At 40.4% G+C, this 20,423-nt stretch overlaps 1 protein-coding gene across 1 annotated transcript in view; it reads right to left on the bottom strand.

The window, feature by feature from the left end:
• Positions 1–4,506: 4,506 nt before the first annotated feature.
• The window catches only part of TACR1 (tachykinin receptor 1), a 98,133-nt gene continuing 82,216 nt past the window's right edge, over positions 4,507–20,423 (bottom strand). The window contains exons 3-5 of the mRNA XM_060169083.1: positions 13,501–13,651; positions 6,343–6,539; positions 4,507–4,798 (exon numbers count right to left, since the gene is read on the bottom strand). Of these exons, the coding sequence (XP_060025066.1) occupies positions 4,507–4,798; positions 6,343–6,539; positions 13,501–13,651 (640 nt within the window). The remainder of the gene's footprint in view (positions 4,799–6,342; positions 6,540–13,500; positions 13,652–20,423) is intronic.

The following is a 20,423-nucleotide window of genomic DNA, read 5'->3' as shown; positions in this document are numbered from 1 at the left end:
GTGTGCTCTGAAGGCCTCAGGGCTCCTCACCCCTCTCCCATAAACAATTTATTTTCTCTCCTTCTCTAGAGAGTGGAGGATGAATGATTTCTTCTGAGAAGATTCAGGTTTTGCACCCTTTATTACACACACACACACACACACACACACACACACACACACACACACACACACAGTGTTTTACATATGATTTGTGGAGACCTTGAAGGGAAGATGTGGATTTCTTGAAGCTTATCCAGGCACCTCAATTTAAGATGCCTTAGTTTAAACAGAAACATCTTTATTATTTGTTTCTGATACTCATCGTGTTGCAACGCTATCTAGATTCTCCTCAAACCTCCCTGTTTTAACGCAGACATAGAGAATGGACTTGAGGACACGCGGAGGGGGAAGGGTAAGCTGGGATGAAGTGAGAGAGTGGCAAGGACATATATACACTACCAAATTGTAAAATAGCTAGTGGGAAGCAGCCACATAGCACAGGGAGATCAGCTCAGTGCTTTGTGACCACATAGAGGGGTGGGTTAGGGAGTGTGGGAAGGAGGGAGACACAAGAGGGAGGAGATATGGGGATATATGTATATGTATAGCTGATTCACTTTGTTATAAAGCAGAAACTAACACACCATTGTAAAGCAATTATACTCCAATAAAGATGTTTAAAAAAAACCCCAAACTCCCTCTTGTAAGCTTTACAATCTTTGTCATTGCAAGTTTGCTGACAGCTGCTGATCACTCTTTTGAGGATGCATGCCTGAGGGGTGAGGTGGTACAGGGTGGCCCCTACTTCCTGGGCTTCCGTTCAGGTTTGCTGGGCTTACAGAGATGAACCATTGAAGTTTCTAATACTGCCAAGGGTTTCCTGATATGTGTTTTCAAACAGAGGGGGCTGGACCAAAGCTCTGGTGGAAGCTGTGGAAGTGATGTTACAGATCTCCCTTCAGGAGAGGCCCTGCAGTGGGTGTGCCATCAGCTGCCTGCCTCCAGCTGCTGTGATTTCAGAGACCACCACAGTGTTCAAGAGCAGACCACCCTCTCCCAGGAGAGCTCCCAGTCAGTGACCCAGCATGTTGAGGGTACCAGGCCTGGCCATTTCTGCCTGCTGGGGCTTTTCTCCGGGCACCCTTTGCACACTGGTGGGCCAGCTGAGACTTTCTCAAGGCTGCTCCTCATATGGAAGCTCCTCCTGCCCAATCTTACCCTCCCCCTTTTTTCACAGGTGTCAGATCTGCATAGTGGTCTCAAGGCCTCCCCTGCTTACCTTCCTCACCCCTTATCTTTCCCAAGTGTTCCCTCAATAAATCTCTTGCACTTCTGACTCTGTCTTGGTGTCTGCTTCTAGGAGGACTTGAACTGACACAGCTCTACTCATAGGTGACACTGTTGGTCACTTCATACAATCCCATATTACCTTCCCAGATTCCCACCTGGAAACAGTTCCCACATCTTGCCAACCCATTTTGTCACAGAGTTAGGAGTTTTCTGGGTGTTGGGTTCCATTCTTTGGTCTTTGCAATTTATTAAGATTCATAGTACCACCCCATTCAGTGTCTTGTAGGTTGCTTAGTTTCCCTGGAGATGAGACAGAGGCATGAGACAGTTAAAAACATACTTTATTTCTATATGGAGATTCTTTCTATGATCTCAGGTTGGAAAACATAGAAACTTCAAGAAATACCCCTCTCCACTTACATGATTCTTCCTGAAACCAGGTCAATAAGGTTAGCTCCCAAGTCCCCTTTTCCAAGGGTTCCACTCAGTCCTTCCAAGAGAAAGGACATTCCAGTATGTCTTAGCACTCCAGTGGGAGGTGAGGAAGACAAGGACCCCTGTCCTTTAGTTCTTGCCATATAGTGTCCCTCCCCAACCCTCAGTTGCTATGGTACTACTGTGAGTCCATTATATACATCAGCTTCTCTCTGTGAAAGAATGAGGAGGAATCAGCACAATACAAATAGCTCATTGACAGCAACTGGATCCCACATTTTAGAAGTAACATAACAGTGATAGCCCCATGATGCCTTATATTCTATTACTACTGAACAGAATATCAAGGAAAAACACTTAGGAGATAACACAGGATGACAGATTTCTATAAGAATGAGACCAATGCACAGTGCAGATCATGGTGTTTCTCACACATGGGAGGAGACAACAATTTTATAAGTTAAACGGGTGTTGGAGAGTGAGTTAGAGGAAGACTTGCTGGGCTCTCTCAGAGGAAACGTTCTGCCATATTTGAAACTGTAAACTCCTATTATGTGCAGTGATGATGCTGTCCAAACACACCCCTTCAGTTCCCCTGGATTGGCTGGTGCTCTCTTTGGAATTATCTCAGAGAGCTCTCATTGCAAAAGGCTATCTTAAGGTCTTTGGCCCGATTACCCATGTTGAGTGTGGGTCTTTAGAATCCTGTGGAAAATCTGCTTCTCAACTTCCTCCATGCCTGCTGGGCAGCCTAGACCCACTAAGACTGGTGAGTTAACAATGGCCTGTTGGTAGGCTCCTCAAGAACAGAAGGAGTTGTGCGTCCCCAGCTCAGGGCCAAGTCCAGAGCAAGTGCTCCATAAACCTTGTTGAATTCAACTCTAACCTCTTCCATAGAGGGGATGTCCCCTACTCATTAACACTTTCTTCTTAGGTACTTCTCATAATCATGCCAGTTCTTTACATCCCTCTGAAGTGAATAATCCATACATGGTATGATTCTTTATCAGAAGTAAGACTAATGCTTTGGGCACTGACTTTTGTTGCCCCTAAATTATGTTTTCCATTCATATATTTGCACTGAGTTGGTTTTCTTAGTTTATTTAATCCTTCTCATGCTGCTTTGGAGGATATCTTTCTGGCTTATACTGTTGCTATATAACTTCTTCCTGGCCTGTCAATGCCCTGGTAGGGTTAGGGCCAGCACAGCTGGTAACGGCTGTAAACCTATGTGCAGCACAGTTCTCCCTCAACATGATGGATGCAGAATATGTCCATGCATTCTTCAAACCACAAAGAAGGCATTTATGGTAGTTACATGAGGTTTCTGCTTTCAGCCACATCTGTACAAAGCACAGATCTGGGAGACAGAAAGAAACTGCACACTCACCTGCTATAACCCCCAAACTGTCAGGACACGAAGCTTTAAGTTCAGACTCTCTGTCAACTGACTCTTCTGTAAGGTTGATCGATCATCCCACCTCTTTTAGACAGGAGGCCAGCAAAGCTGGTGGCAGGAAGGGGAGATTCAGAGAGTCTAAAGGGAAGATGCAAGGTGGCCTCTTCCCACAAGTGTTGTTGCAGGGTGCAGCCTCCTCAGTCACTGAACTCATGCCTTATGCTAGTATAAAGCTAAAAATCTAGGTGAGTGCCCCTGCCCTAAGATACCCAAAAGTCCAGAGCAGGGAGCCTACATGTTTTTCTTCCCTGGTGGCATTCTCCAGCTGGGAGACTTAGCCTGTTAAATCCTTATAGAGAGATGTAGGATTTGACACGAAGTCCTCTGCTCTGTCAAAGGCCAAAATCTTCAGGAGAAGGAAAGTGCTCACAGTTTTAGGATAAATCAGAGAATGTCATATATGGATACTGATACATGGTCTTAGCAGTTGCTACATCTCTAGGTATTAATTCGCTGGACTTACTGCTTCTATTCTTCCTGAGACTACAAATTTTTGGTTGAACAACAAAAAAAGACTCATACAATCATTGAACCAATGAATGTTAACATTCAAAAGGACACCTAGATGATGTAGTTCAGCTCATAGTTTTACAAATAAGGAAAGAGAGGATCAGATAGATTAAGTATTGCACAGTTCTCCTGAGTCTTGGTTCATAACAGACATTAGCTAGTATCAGTGGACATATTCTATCAGCATTGATTGCTCAGGACAGTCACTGGGGACATAATACAGATAAACTTGAGGCTCTCAATCCCATACTGCACTGAGATATTGAGATGCCAAAAAGGGGCAGAAGTATGCCTTCTTTTCATGGGTCCTTAGAAGAGAGTGTTACATCTTTCATTCAGATTTTATGTGGTTCCACCTTTTGTTCACCTTATCAAGCAGAGGCTGATGCAGTATGAGCCACCAGCTAAAGGGAAATAATCTAAGCAAGACTGAGAACACCTTTATTGAAATAAGATAGCAGCTTTAGGCAAACAGATCAGTTGGATCTTTTGCTGCATTGCAGGAATTACCCTGAAATGAGTGCCAACATGCAATTAAAGTTAATTCTAGAATCTTGGAATGGATTGTAGAGAAAATCGAGTCTAACCTTCCCATTGTACAGGCTCAGAGAAGTTCAATGATTTGTTTTGGGTCACACAGCATGTGGGTGGCAAAGACATAGAAGAATGCAGGTTTTTGACTCCAGAATAGAATGTTTTTCCTAAACTATTCTGACCTTTTCACAAGCCGCAAAAGCGTTTCTTATGGTCTCTATATTGAGGATTTATCCATGCATGAAATGAAGCAAGACAAACACAAAGGTGACTGTGCCTACTGAACGCCCCATAGTCTAGGAGAGCATGTTGGAGTAGAAGCTGAAGTTCTCCGTCGTGGTCTTAGAGTCGCTGCGAGGGGAGTCATTGGAGGTCTTGTCCAGGGATGAGGGCATGGCCTTGGGGCCTTCCTCCAGGTCTTCCTCATGGGCCCCCACCACTGTGGAGACAGTGGTCTCCAGGCGGCTGACTTTATACACACTGCCCTGCGTCTGGAGGTACCTAGTGGATTTCATTTCGAGCCCCTCATAGTCACCAGCACTGATGAAAGGGCAGCACCGAAAGGCTTGCTTGAAGCCCAGACGGAACCTGAAGAGAGAGTAGAAGGAGAGGTAATCCTTGAGTATGGCCTGCTTTCAGAGGTGTTCCCATCATTGTGGTAGCTCTTTAATACGTGGACATACCCAAATGAGACACTGTTATTAATTTTTTTAATTAATTGACAGCTGAAGATGCTAAGGGCAAAAAGATTCAAAGGTCAGTGATCAAGGTCAAATCCAGGACTAGAACCCAAGTTCATGTGAAATGCATGTCTGTACTTAGGGTGGCTGTTGAAATATACTGCCTCCACTGGTTCAGGGTCAGCTGATTTTGGGTCAATTCAACATCAGTAAAAACATTCACCAAGTGTTTACTCTACGCACAATACTGTGTCAAGACTCAGTCCTTTCCTTCAAGTAGCCCACTGACTTTCTGCCAATCATGTCCCTTCAGAATCAGCTTTTGGGAGATTAAACTTAGAAGTGTTTAGGTATGTTGTGAGGCTCCTAGAAGAAAGATAAATCCATGAGTTAGACAAGCAAGACCATTTGGAAAAGTCCCAGGGGATATCTGTCCCCAAATTCATAGCACCTGAGTGTCTCATTCAGAGAAGTCACGTTATAGGCTGATAACTGTTGGCTATAAATGTGACAAGCCTTTTTTCCTTCCCCCTCCTTCTCCTGCCTCCTTTTTCACAGAGGCTGAGATGGTGCTCCAGATGAGTGAGCTGCCACCATGGCATACCAGCTGCCTCTTGGGGACTCTGCACACAGTGGTGAATTCCCTATTACTGAACACCATTCTAGATGGCTCTCCCTTCTCTTACTTGTCTGAGGTTGGCTTCCACTTCAGAGAAGGCTCTCCTGGCCCCTGTGGCCAAGTAAAGGCAGAATCAGGCCTTTGAGGCTCTGACTTCTTTTTGCTTACCCTGTCCTGCTGGAAGTGCTGGAAGAAACTGGACAAAGCTGCCCAGATTTTATGATGGGATGGGAAGAAGAAAATGAGAGACCAGAGAAGGGAAAAGATGCCATGTGGTGGATAATTATTCTAGGGACATCAATCTCTCTCTTTCTCTCTTGTTCTCTCTCTCACTATCACTCTCTGACTCATTCACTCTCTGACTCCTCTCTCTCTCTCTCTGATTCTCTTTGTCTCTGTCTGCATGGACAACCCTCTGTGCATGGAATCCATAGAGCAGATTGAGAAATTCATGAACTTGATCCAGCTTGCAACCTGCTTTATATATATTAATCACAGAGGTTTCTTTTATCTGCCCCTGCGCCCCTCTACTACTGACTTAGTAACGAGTGTTTAAAAGTCAGAAGATTTCACATAAAAACATGGATTTCTGGTTCATCTTGGAAGAGAAAAAAAAGTCTCCTCAGGGCTCATATTCCTGCATGGTGACAAGAAGACCATTTGTCTTTGTAGTTCCCAAGTAGCCAACCTAAATGAGGAAAGCCAGCTCTGAGACAAGAGGGAGTGGTAAAGACTACAGAGAACTAATCATCGCATGGTTCAGTCAGCAGGGATTGAACAGTGTGATGATTAGTTTCTTGTCCTGGAGAGAGTATGGGGGATGGGGTTCTTACCTGTCATTGAGGCAGCAGTAGATGATGGGGTTGTACATTGTAGAGCTCATGGCCAGCCACATGATGGCCAGGTAAACCTGCTGAATAAACTTCTCCAGGTAGAGATCAGGGTTGATGTAAGGCAGGAGGAAGAAGACGTGGAAGGGCAGCCAGCAGATGGCAAAGGTGCATACAACAATAATCATCATCTTAACCACCTGGCAAGAGGGTGAGACAGGTAAGACCACCAGCACATCCTCTCTTTCTCACATTATTTTCTCTCTTATCCTGCCCCCTGACTGTGCACAATGTGATATGGAGTGTAAAGTAATTATAATAACACCTTTCAAGGTGGAGGAAGGACCATTTATATGTGGTACCAAAGGAGTTTGTTTATGTCAGTGATTCTCAGAGGGTGGCCCCAGGACCAGCAACATGGCCATAACTTGAGTACTTGTCAGAAATGCAAATTCTTGGACCCCATTCCAGGCTAACCGAATCAAAAAGTTTGAGTGTGGGACCCAGAATTCAGACTTTGACAAGCCCTTCTGATTGTTCTGATGTGCACTCATGTTTGAGAACTTCTGTGTTATACCATACTTCTGGGCAATGACTGGAGAAGCCAAGGGAGACCAGATTAATGAGCAAAGGGGAATGGGTGTTCAGGAGGTAAAGACCCAGGAATGGGGAGGAAGCAGCAGGGGGAAAGGGGTCATGAGCCAGAGCAGGCTTCTAGGTGTGAAGACTCAGGGAGAGGGAAAGAGAAGGGGTGGGATTTGGACAGCAGCAGCAAGGGAGTGTCAGATGTTTAAAGGGGATATTAATAAAATGGTTTTATGAATACTGGGTGATATAACCCATTCCTTTTTATTCCCAAGAAACCTTCAGAGAAAAAATGACCTAAGAGAGGTGTGGCCAAGATAGTGGAATAGGAAGACACTGAGCTCACCTCCTCCCATGGGCACACCAACTAGTTACAGAGAAACTATTAATGAGAATGACCTGAAGACTAGCAGAAAAGCTTTTCTTGAACTAAAGATATAAATAAGGAATCACAATGAGATGGATAGGAGGGACAGAGATGCAGTATAGTCAAGACCCACACCCCTGGGGAGGTCACCCCCAAATGGAAGGATGATCACAATTGCAGAGGTCCTCCCCAAGGAGCAAGAGGTCTGAGCCCCACATCAGCGGGGTATGCACTGGGAAGACAAACCCTCAGAATCTCTTGCTTTGAAGGCAAGCAGGGCTTGCACACTGGAGGGCTAGAGAGCTGTAGGAAACAGAGATTCTGCTCTTAAAGAGTGCACAAAAAATCTCACATGCTCTGAGTCTCAGCACAGAGGCAGTGATTTGAGAGGAGCCTGAGCCAGACCCACTTGCTGACCTTGAAGAGCCTCCCGGAGAAGAAGGAGGCAATTGGGAACATCCCTGGGGACAAAAACACCAGTGGCAGCTGTTTGGGGGAGCTCATTCTACCATGAGGACACTGGTTTTGGCAAATGCCATTTTGGAGTTCTTCTTCTAGTCTATTAGCTCTGGGAGGTTACCCACCCACCAGTGGGCTGGTACCAGCCCCAGGGCCCTCATAGACCCACAGCCAGCTGCCCCAGGACCTGGCCCTGTGCACAAGTGCGCCAACAGTCACAAGGCAGAGTCGGCAGTGAACTGGGCTGGGGGCCAGCCCCACCTACCAACATGCCCACAGTAGTCAGTCCCACCACAACAGAATGGCCCACACAGCACATATAGGGGGCACCCCTAGAGCATATAACTCTGTTGATCAGAGGAGAGTGTGCTGCTGGGCCCCACAGGACAGCTCCAACACAAGGCCACTTCTCCAAGATCAGAACATGTAACCAACTTACCTAATGCATAGAAATAAGCACAGAGAAATAAATACACACAATCTGAGGAGACAGAGGAATATGTTTTCAACAAAGGCACAAGACAAAACACAATGAGAATTTAAATAAAATTAGAAAATATAAAGAAGAACCAAACAGAGCTGAAGAATACAATAACTGAAATAAAAAATTCACTAGAAGAAATCAACAGTGGATTAGGTGATACAGAGGAGTGGATCAGCAAACTGGAAGACACCCAAGCTGAACAAAAAAATAAAAAAGAAAATAATTAACAAAAAAATGAGTGTAGTTTAAGAGACCTCTGGGACAACCAAAGTGTACAAATATTTGCATCATAGGGGTCCAAGAAGGATAAGAGAGAGAGAAAGCATCAAAGAACTTATTTGAAGGAATAATAGCTGAAAAGTTCCCCAATCTAGGAAAGGGAACAGACATCCATGTTCAAGAAGCACAAAGAGTCCCAAACAAGATGAACCCAAAGCAGTCCACACCAATACACATTATATTAATATGGCATATATTAAAGATAAAGAGAGAATATTAAGAGCAGCAAGAGGAAACAAATAGTTACACACATGGGAACTCCCATAAGACTGTCAGCTGACTTTTCAGTAGAAATTTTGCAGGCCAGAAGGGAGTGGCACCATATCTTCAAAGTGATGAAAGGATAAAACATGCAACCAAGAATACTCTATCTGGCAAGGCTATCATTCAGATTTGAAGGAGAGATACAAATTTTAAGACAAGCAACAGCTAAAAGAATTCAGCACCACTAAATTGGCTTAACGAGAAATGTTAAAGGGACTTCTCTAAGGGGAAAAGAAAAGACCACAACCAGAAATATGAAAATTATGAGAGGAAAAATCTCATTGGTTAAAGCACACATACAATAAAGATAGTAGATCAACCACTTATAAAGCTAGTAGGAAGATTAAAGACAAAAGTAGTAAAATCATCTATATACACAATAAGTAGTTAAGGGATACACAAAACAAAAAGATGTAAAATATGATGTCAAAAACATTAAATGTGAGGGGGGGCAAATAAAAATGAAGGGTGGTTAGAATGAGTTCAGACTTAAGTGGTCACCAACTTAAAAATAATCACATGTGGGACTTCCCTTTGGTGCAGTGGTTAAGAATCTGCCTGCCAATGTGGGAGACACAGGTTCGAGCCCTGGTCTGGGAAGATCCCACATGCTACAGAGCCTATGCACCACAACTACTGAGCCTGCACTCTAGAGCCCGTGAGCCACAACTACTGAGGCTGCATGCCACAACTACTGAAGCCTGCGCACCTAGAGCCCATGCTCCACAACAAGAGAAGCCACTGCAGTGAGAAGCCCTCACACCGCAACGAAGAGTAGTCCCCACAACCCACAACTAGAGAAAGTCTTCATGTAGCAATGAAGACCCAACACAGCCAAAAAAAAAAATCACATGTGTATGTATATATAGTTTGCTATATATAAACCTCATGGTAACCACAAACCAAAAAAATCTCTAATAGATACACATAAAAAAGAGAAAGGAATCCAAACATAACATTAAAGGCAGACATTAAACCACAAGGGAAGAGAGCAAAAAAGAGAAGAAAAAAGAACTATAAAAACAACCAGAAAACAACAAAATGGCAATAAGTACATTACAGACTAATATAACTGATTAACATGGATGCAAAATTCTCAACAAAATATTAGCAAACAGAATTCAACAATACCTTAAAAGGATCATACACCATGATTGAGTGGAATTTGTGCCTGGGATGCAAGGATGTTTCAACATCAGCAAATTAGTCAATGTGTTACATCACACTAACAAATTGAAGAATAAAAATCATATGATCATTTTCATAAATACAGAAAAAACTTTTGACAGAATTCAGTATCTTTTTATGACAAAAACTCTCAACAAAGTGGGTATAGAGGGAACATACCTCAACATATAAAGGCCATATGTGACAAACCCATAGCTAACATCATATTCAGTGGTGAAAAGATGAAAGCATTTCCTCTAAGATCAGGAACAAGAAAAGGTTGCCCACTCTCACCCCTTTTATTCAATGTAGTATTGGGAGTTCTATTCAAAGCAATCAGACAAGAAAAAGAAATAAAAGATATCCAAATTAGAAAGGAAGACTTCAAACTGTCACTGTTTGCAGATACATTGAATATCCTAAAGAAGCCACCAAAAAACTATCAGAACTAATAAACAAATTCAATAAAGTTTCAGGATACAAAATTAATATACAGAAATCTGTTGCATTTCTATATACTAACACTGAAATATCAGAATGAGAAATTAAGAAAACAGTCCCATTTACAACTGCATCAAAAAGAATAAAATACCTAAGAATAAACCTAACCAAGGAGGCAGACAACTTGTACTTGGAAAACTATAAGGCACTGATAAAATAAATTGAAGGGGACACAAGCAAAAATCAAAATATAGCATGCTCACAGATTGGAAGAATTAATATTGTGAAAATGACCATACTACCCAGGGCAACCTACAGATTCAATGCAATCTATCAAAATGCCAAAGGCAATTTCACAGAACTACAACAAATAATTCTAAAACTTATACAGAAACACAAAAAACTCCAAGTAGCCATAACAATCTTGAGAAAGAAGAACAAAGCTGGAGGCATTATGCTCTTGATTTCAAAAACATACTAAAAGCTACAGTAATCAAAACAATATGGTGCTGGCACAAAACAGACACAGAGCTCAAAAGAACAGAATAGAGATCCCAGAAATAAACCCACACCCATATGGTTAATTAATCTATGACAAAGGAGGCAAGAATTATAGTGGGGAAAATACAGCCTCTTCAAAAAACCATGTTGGGAAAATTTGACTGCTACATGCAAAAAAATAAAACTGGATTACATTCTCACATCATATATAAAAATAAATTCAAACTGGATTAAAAACTTAAATGGAAGACCTGAAACCACAAAACTTCTAGAAGAAAACAGGAAGCACCCTTTTTGACACTGGTCTTAGCATTTTTTAAAAAAAATTTGTCTCCTCAAGCAAGGGAAACAAGAGCAAAAATTAACAAATAGGACTACATCAAAGTGAAAAGCTTTTGCACAGTGAAGGAAACTATAAACAAAACAAAAAGGCAGCTTACTGAATATTTGCAAATAATATATCTGATAGGGGATTAATATCTAAAATATACAAAGAACTAATATCACTCAACATCAAAAAAACCAAACAACTGCATTAAAAAATGGCAGGGACCTGAAGAGATGTTTTTCCAAATAAGGCATACAGATGGCCAAAAGGCACATGTAAAGATACCCAACATCACTCATCAAACCAAAACCACAATGAGATATCACTTCACATGTGTCAGAATGGGGCTATATCACAAAGACAGCAGATAACAAGCATTGGCAAGGTTGTGGAGAAAAATGAGCCTTTGTAAACTGTTGGTGGAAATGTAAATTGGTGCAGCCATTCTGGAAAACAGTATGGAGATTCCTCAACAAATTGAAAAGAGAACTACCATATGATCCAGCAACTACACCCCTGGGTATTTATCCAAAGGAAACAAAAACACTTTGAAAAGATACAAGTACCCTGATGTTTATAGGAGCATTATTTACAATAGCCAAGATATGGAAGCAACCTAAGTGTCCATTGATAGAGGAATGGGTATAAAAATATATTTTATGTATATATATATACACACACATACAATGGAATATTACCCAGACATTAAAAAATGAAATCTTGTCATTTGGGACAACATGGATGAATATAGAGGGTGTTATCCTAAGAGAAAGTCAAATATCACATCATCTCACTTATATGTGGAATCTAAAAAACAAAACAAAGAAACAAAACAAAAGCAGACTCATAAAGATGTAGAGAATAAAAGGGTGGTTGCCAGAAAGAAGGGGGATGGGTAGGTGGGTGAAATGGGTGAAGGGGATTAAGGGGTACAAACCTTAAATAAGTCATGGGGATGTAATAAGCAGCATAAAGAATATGGTCAGTAACATTTTAATAACTTTGTATGGGGACAGATTGTTACTAGAATTATTGTGGTGCTAGTGGATGCAAATGTCAAATCATTATGTAATACACCTGAAATTAACATACTATTGTAAGTCAACTGTATTTCAATAAAAAAGAAAAGCTATCTAGCATCCACACAATGAAATACTATGCAAAGAAGTACCAAAAGAGAAAAATAAAGAATGAGAAATCTTTCTACATTGACTTTTGAAGATTTTGCGGATATTGTTAAATTTAAAAATAAGAGGAAGAACAGTGTATATTTACTATTTGTGTAAGAAAGAAAAGAATATATATTTATTTGGCTTACAAATAAATTTGGCTTACAAATAAATTTATTTGCATTACAGTATCTGAAAGGATTAACAACAACTGTGGTTTTCATACTGTGTGTGTGTGTGTGTGTGTGTGTGTGTGTGTGTGTGTGCATACACATTTGGGAACTGTGTAGATGGAGGACCTAGAAAGGAGGGAGACCTTTCATGGTAAGACTCAATATATTTTTTGACTTTTAATTTTCGAATAATTTAAGACTCCCAAGAAGTTGCAAAAATAGGTCAGAGAGTTCCCAGGTACCCATCACACAGCTTCTCCCAATGATATCATCTTACATAACTATGCCACATGATCAAAATCAGGAAACTGATGATAGTGCAGTGCTATTAACGACTGCATTTGGATTTTGCCAGTTTTTACATGCATCTTTTTTTTTGGTGTATAGTTCTATGAAATTTTATCATATGCAGAGATAAGTGAAAAACCCACAGCAATCAGGATACATAGCTGCTCCATCATCACAAAGAAACTCACTCATGCTGTCCCTTTGTAGACAGACTCTTGCCCAGTACTAATCCTGGCAACTCCTAGCCTGTTCTCCATCACCATAATTTTGTTTCTTTTAGTACTTTTTGATGTTTGAACCAAGTAAATGTACTATTTTGTCAAATTTTAATAATAAAAGAGAACTGAATAACTCTTCACGCTTTTGTAGTTAAATATGTGTGTTTGTGTTTTAATGACTTGACAGTTTTCAATTAGCCTTAAGGCGAGAGTGAGGTGGCTTATGCCTGTACAGGCAGGCCTAGGTTACGAAAACATTGAAGAAAGATCTCTTCCCTCCCCTCCCTTCCCCTTTCCTCCACTCCCTTCTATTGTTCCCAGGATCCAGGGATGTTTTGTGCCTGCTGCCTCTGGGTCTCCTGAGGCTCTGGGGCTCATAAGCTTGCCGGTCTGTCACCTATGCCAGGGTAGGTTAAGTGCTGCCTGCCCTTTGCTCACCTTGCGCTTGGCAGAGACTTGCTCGTGGTAACGGTCAGAGGAGTCCCCAGGGATCTCGCTGGCCCACAGTGTGATACCCACTACAGTGTACGCATAGCCTATCACCAGCAGGGGGAGGAAGTAGATCAACACAGTCACACAGATGTGGTACCTGCAACAAGGTGGATGGAAGGGATCAGTTCAAGAAATAATAGGGTTGGTCAAGCCTTGACGGTTACATTTCTCAGGATTTGCCATTAATAAGCTTTGATGATAAGGCTAGCCACCTGCGTTGGATGGATGGGTGATATGTTAATGGATAAAGTAGAGAAAGCAAATCTCTTCAACTTATGTTTTTCTTATGGACTTTTTCCATAATGGAGATTCCTATTCAGAATGAAAAGAGAAGAACAAACACTGATCAGAGGGAACTGAATCTGTTGTATACCTACAGCAATTTTAGTTGATGTTAAGTTCAATATTGCTTACCTCTCCCTCCAAAGAGAAAATGAAATCTTAGGCTGCATTAATGGAAGTATATTCTCTAGAATAAAGGAGGTGATTTTACTGCTCAATACATACTTGTCAGATTTAAACTTAGGGTCAATTTTGGTGCAGGGACATAGACCAACTAGTACATTCAGATGAGAACCATCGTCATGGTTAATGAGACAACCTATCCTAAATGACAAATGGCTTCACGGATATAAGCATAATTATCTTGGAGAGAGATAAGACTTATCCGAGAATTAAGATCAGTAGGTGAGAGCCACAAAGTTTAAGCTACTTCTAGGCCTGGTCCTTAAATATATATCTCCAGATGGAAGCTGTCTGGGTCTCTGAGTTATCACTTGGAGGACAGATACCAAATGATTTGAGTCTGATTGGAATATGAGAAAGAAACAAACCTTTGCAGTGTTAAACCACAGATTTTGAGGTTTCTTACAACAGCACAACTTATCCTATTCTGTTTAAGATGAAGCTTATTGTAAGTTGGACATTTTAATAAGTTATTTGAATTTTGAGAAAGAGTATTTTTTCTCAGATGGTCCTTGGCATGTCTGGCTTTTCCCCCTGATGTGAGTTTATAGGCCTTTCCCCCTGATGTGAGTTTAATGCAAAGCTTCAGCATTCCTGATAATAATAATAATAATAATAATAAGAAGAAGAAGAAGAAGAAGAAGAAGAACAGCTAATATTTTGAGGGGTTTACTCTAGGTCACTGTGTTCATAATAACATTAATGATAGTATTAATAGCTGAACTGGAAGTTAGATTTTATTGAATGAATAGCACAGTGCCATGCACTTTACTGGCATTATCTTCTTTAATCCTCAAAACGAATGATTAGGTAGATACTATCATAATCCCATTTTGTAGATAAGGAAACCAAAGCTTAGAATTTAATTAACTTTCCGAAATTCACAGCTGGTAAAATGAGGAGCTGAGATTAGAATGCAGGACTGTGACCACAGAGCCAGCTTCTTTTCACTGGAGAAAAGTCACCCAGTGATATATATATATTTTAATATTTTAATTTAATTTAATTTATTTTTATACAGTAGGTTCTTATTAGTTATCTATTTTATACATATTAGTGTATACATGTCAATCCCAATCTCCCAATTCACCCAACCACCACCATCAGCACCACCACTTTCTCCCCTTGGTGTCCATATGTTTCTTCTCTACACTGTGTCTCTATTTCTGCCCTGCAAACTGGTTCATCTGTACCATTTTTCTAGGCTCCACATATATACGTTAATATACGATATTTGTTTTTCTCTTTCTGGCTCACTTCACTCTGTATGACAGTCTCTAGAACCATCCACGTCTCTACCAGTGACCCAATTTCATTCTTTTTTATGGCTGAGTAATATTCCATTGTATATATGTATCACATCTTATTTATCCATTCATCTGTTGATGGGCATTTAGGTTGCTTCCATGACCTGGCTATTGTAAATAGTGCTGCAAGGAACATCAGGGTGCATGTGTCTTTTTTTTTTTTTTTTTTGCGGTACGCGGACCTCTCACTGCCGCGGCCTCTCCCGCCGCGGAGCACAGGCTCCGGACGCACAGGCCCAGCGGCCACGGCTCACGGGCCCAGCCACTCCGCGGCATGCGGGAACCCGTGTCCCCCGCATCGGCAGGCGAACTCCCAACCACTGCGCCACCAGGGAAGCCCGCATGTGTCTTTTTGAATTATGGTTTTCTCTAGGTGTATGCCCAGTAGTGGGATTGCTGGGTCACATGGTAATTCTATTTTTAGTTTTCAAAGGAACCTCCATACTGTTCTCCATAGTGGCTGTATCAATTTATATTCCCACCAACAGTGCAAGAGTGTTCCCTTTTCTCCACACCCTCTCCAGCATTTCTTGTTTGTAGATTTTCTGATGATGCCCATTCTAACTGGTGTAAGGTAATACCTCATTGTGGTTTTGATTTGCATTTCTCTAATAATTAGTGATGTTGAGCAGCTTTTCGTGTGCTTCTTGGCCATCTGTATGTCTTCTTTGGAGAAATGTCTATTTAGGTCTTCTGCCCATTTTTGGATTGGGTTGTTTGTTTCTTTAATATTGAGCTGCATGAGCTATTTATATATTTTGGAGATTAATCCTTTGTCCATTGATTCATTTGCAAATATTTTCTCCCATTCTGAGGGTTTTTTTTTTTAACATCTTTATTGGAGTATAATTGCTTTACAATGGTATGTTAGCTTCAGCTTCACAACAAAATGAATCAGTTATATACATACATATATTCCCATATCTCTTCCCGCTTGCGTCTCCCTCCCTCCCACCCTCCCTATCCCACCCCTCCAGGCGGTCACAAAGCACCGAGCTGATCTCCCTGTGCTATGCGGCTGCTTCCTACTAGCTATTTACCTTACGTTTGGTAGTGTATATATGTCCATGCCTCTTTATTGCTTTGTCACCGTTTACCCTTCCCCCTCCCCATAACCTCAAGTCCATTCTCTAGTAAGTCTGTGTCTTTATTCCTGTTTCACCCCTAGGTTTTTCATGACATTTTTTTTTTTAATTCCATATATATGTGTTAGCATACGGTATTTGTCTCTCTCTTTCTGACTTACTTCACTCTGTATGACAGACTCTAGGTCTATCCACCTCATTACAAATAGCTCAATTTCATCTCTTTTTATAGCTGAGTAATATTCCATTGCATATATGTGCCACATCTTCTTTATCCATTCATCCGATGATGGACACTTAGGTTGTTTCCATCTCCGGGCTATTGTAAATAGAGCTGCAATGAACATTTTGGTACATGACTCTTTTTGAATTATGGTTTTCTCAGGGTATATGCCCAGTAGTGGGATTGCTGGGTCATATGGTAGTTCTATTTGTAGCTTTTTCAGGAACCTCCATACTGTTCTCCACAGTGGCTGTATCAATTTACATTCCCACCAACAGTGTAAGAGGGTTCCCTTTTCTCCACACCCTCTCCAGCATTTATTGTTTCTAGATTTTTTGATGATGGCCATTCTGACTGGTGTGAGATGATATCTCATTGTAGTTTTGATTTGCATTTCTCTCATGATTAGTGATGTTGAGCATTCTTTCATGTGTTTGTTGGCACTCTGTATATCTTCTTTGGAGAAATGTCTATTTAGGTCTTCTGCCCATTTTTGGATTGGGTTGTTTGTTTTTTTGTTATTAAGCTGCATGAGCTGCTTATAAATTTTGGAGATCAATCCTTTGTCAGTTGCTTCATTTGCAAATATTTTTTCCCATTCTGAGGGTTGTCTTTTGGTCTTCTTTATGGTTTCCTTTGCTGCGCAAAAGCTTTTAAGTTTCATTAGGTCCCATTTGTTTACTCTTGTTTTTATTTCCATTTCTATAGGAGGTGGGTCAAAAAGGACCTTGCTGTGATTTATGTCATAGAGTGTTCTGCCTATGTTTTCCTCTAAGAGTTTGATAGTTTCTGGCCTTACATTTAGGTCTTTAATCCATTTTGAGCTTATTTTTGTGTATGGTGTTAGGGAGTGATCCAATTTCATACCTTTACATGTAGCTGTCCAGTTTTCCCAGCACCACTTATTGAATAGGCTGTCCTTTCTCCACTGTACATTTCTGCCTCCTTTGTCAAAGATAAGGTGACCATATGTGCGTGGGTTTATCTCTGGGCTTTCTATCCTGTTCCATTGATCTATCTTTCTGTTTTTGTGCCAGTACCATACCATCTTGATAACTGTAGCTTTGTAGTATAGTCTGAAGTCTGGGAGCCTGATTCCTCCAGTTCCTTCTTTTGTTCTCAAAATTGCTTTGGCTATTCGGGGTCTTTTGTGTTTCCATACAAATTGCAAAATTTTTTGTTCTAGTTCTGTGAAAAATGCCAGTGGTAGTTTGATAGGGATTGCATTGAATCTATAGATTGCTTTCGGTAGTAGAGTCATTTTCACAATATTGATTCTTCAAATCCAAGAACATGGTATATCTCTCCATCTATTTGTATCGTCTTTAATTTCTTTCATCAGTGTCTTATAATTTTCTGCATACAGATCTTTTGTCTCCTTAGGTAGGTTTATTCCTAGATATTTTATTCTTTTTGTTGCAATGGTAAATGGGAGTGTTTTCTTGATTTCACTTTCAGATTTTTCATCATTAGTATATAGGAATGCCAGAGATTTCTGTGCATTAATTTTGTATCCTGCCACTTTACCAAATTCATTGATTAGCTCTAGTAGTTTTCTGGTAGCATCTTTAGGGTTCTCTATGTATAGGATCATGTCATCTGCAAACAGTGACAGCTTTACTTCTTCTTTTCCGATTTGGATTCCTTTTATTTCCTTTTCTTCTCTGATTGCTGTGGCTAAAACTTCCAAAACTATGTTGAATAAGAGTGGTGAGTGTGGGCAACCTTGTCTTGTTCCTGATCTTAATGGAAATGCTTTCAGTTTTTCACCATTCAGGATGATGTTTGCTGTGGGCTTGTCATATATGGCCTTTATTATGTTGAGGAAAGTTCCCTCTATGCCTACTTTCTGCAGGGTTTTTATCATAAATGGGTGTTGAATTTTGTCAAAAGCTTTCTCTGCATCTATTGAGATGATCATATGGTTTTTCTCCTTCAGTTTGTTAATATGGTTTATCACATTGATAGATTTGCGTATATTGAAGAATCCTTGCATTCCTGGAATAAACCCCACTTGATCATGGTGTATGATCCTTTTAATGTGCTGTTGGATTCTGTTTGCTAGTATTTTGTTGAGGATTTTTGCATCTATGTTCATCAGTGATATTGGCCTGTAGTTTTCTTTCTTTGTGACATCCTTGTCTGGTTTTGGTATCAAGGTGATGGTGGCCTCGTAGAAGGAGTTTGGGAGTGTTCCTCCCTCTGCTATATTTTGGAAGAGTTTGAGAAGGATAGGTGTTAGCTCTTCTCTAAATGTTTGATAGAATTCGCCTGTGAAGCCATCTGGTCCTGGGCTTTTCTTTGTTGGAAGATTTTTAATCACAGTTTCAATTTCAGTGCTTGTGATTGGTCTGTTCATATTTTCTATTTCTTCCTGATTCAGTCTTGGCAGGTTGTGCATTTCCAAGAATTTGTCCATTTCTTCCAGGTTCTCCATTTTATTGGCATAGAGTTGCTTGTAGTAATCTCTCATGATCTCTTTTATTTCTGCAGTGTCAGTTGTTACCTCTCCTTTTTCATTTCTAATTCTATTGATTTGAGTCTTCTCCCTTTTTTTCTTGATGAGTCTGGCTAGTGGTTTATCTATTTTGTTTATCTTCTCAAAGAACCAGCTTTTAGTTTTATTGATCTTTGCTATTGTTTCTTTCATTTCTTTTTCATTTATTTCTGATCTGATTTTTATGATTTCTTTCCTTCTGCTAGCTTTGGGGTTTTTTTGTTCTTCTTTCTCTAATTGCTTGAGGTGCAAGGTTAGGTTGTTTATTCGAGATGTTTCCTGCTTCTTAAGGTGGGCTTGTATTGCTATAAACTTCCCCCTTAGAACTGCTTTTGCTGCATCCCACAGGTTTTGGGTCGTTGTGTCTCCATTGTCGTTTGTTTCTAGGTATTTTTTGATTTCCTCTTTGATTTCTTCAGTGGTCACTTCATTATTAAGTAGTGTATTGTTTAGCCTCCATGTGTTTGTATTTTTTACAGATCTTTTCCTGTAATTGATATCTAGTCTCATGGCGTTGTGGTCAGAAAAGATACTTGATACAATTTCAATTTTCTTAAATTTACCAAGGCTTGATTTGTGACCCAAGATATGATCTATCCTGGAGAATGTTCCATGAGCACTTGAGAAAAATGTGTATTCTGTTGTTTTTGGATGGAATGTCCTATAAATATCAATTAACTCCATCTCGTTTAATGTATCATTTAACGCTTGTGTTTCCTTATTTATTTTCATTTTGGATGATCTGTCCATTGGTGAAAGTGGGGTTTTAAAGTCCCCTACTATGAATGTGTTACTGTCGATTTCCCCTTTTATGGTTGTCAGTATTTGCCTTATGTATTGAGGTGCACCTAAGTTGGGTGCATAAATATTTACAATTGTTATATCTTCCTCTTGGATCGATCCCTTGATCATTATGTAGTGTCCTTCTTTGTCTCTTCTAATAGTCTTTGTTTTAAAGTCTATTTTGTCTGATATGAGAATTGCTACTCCAGCTTTCTTTTGGTTTCCATTTGCATGAAATACCTTTTTCCATCCCCTTACTTTCAGTCTGTATGTGTCTCTAGGTCTGAAGTGGGTCTCTTGTAGACAGCAAATATATGGGTCTTGTTTTTGTATCCATTCAGCCAATCTGTGTCTTTTGGTGGGAGCATTTAGTCCATTTACATTTAAGATAATTATCGATATGTGTGTTCCTATTCCCATTTTCTTAATTGTTTTGGGTTCATTATTGTAGGTCCTTTCCTTCTTTTGTGTTTCTTGCCTAGAGAAGTTCCTTTAGCAGTTGTTGTAGA

This window comes from Lagenorhynchus albirostris, chromosome 13 (genome assembly GCF_949774975.1).
Source record: "Lagenorhynchus albirostris chromosome 13, mLagAlb1.1, whole genome shotgun sequence".
NCBI lineage: Eukaryota > Metazoa > Chordata > Mammalia > Artiodactyla > Delphinidae > Lagenorhynchus > Lagenorhynchus albirostris.
Note: the sequence above shows the minus strand (reverse complement) of the source record. Positions and strands in the feature narration are given on the sequence as shown.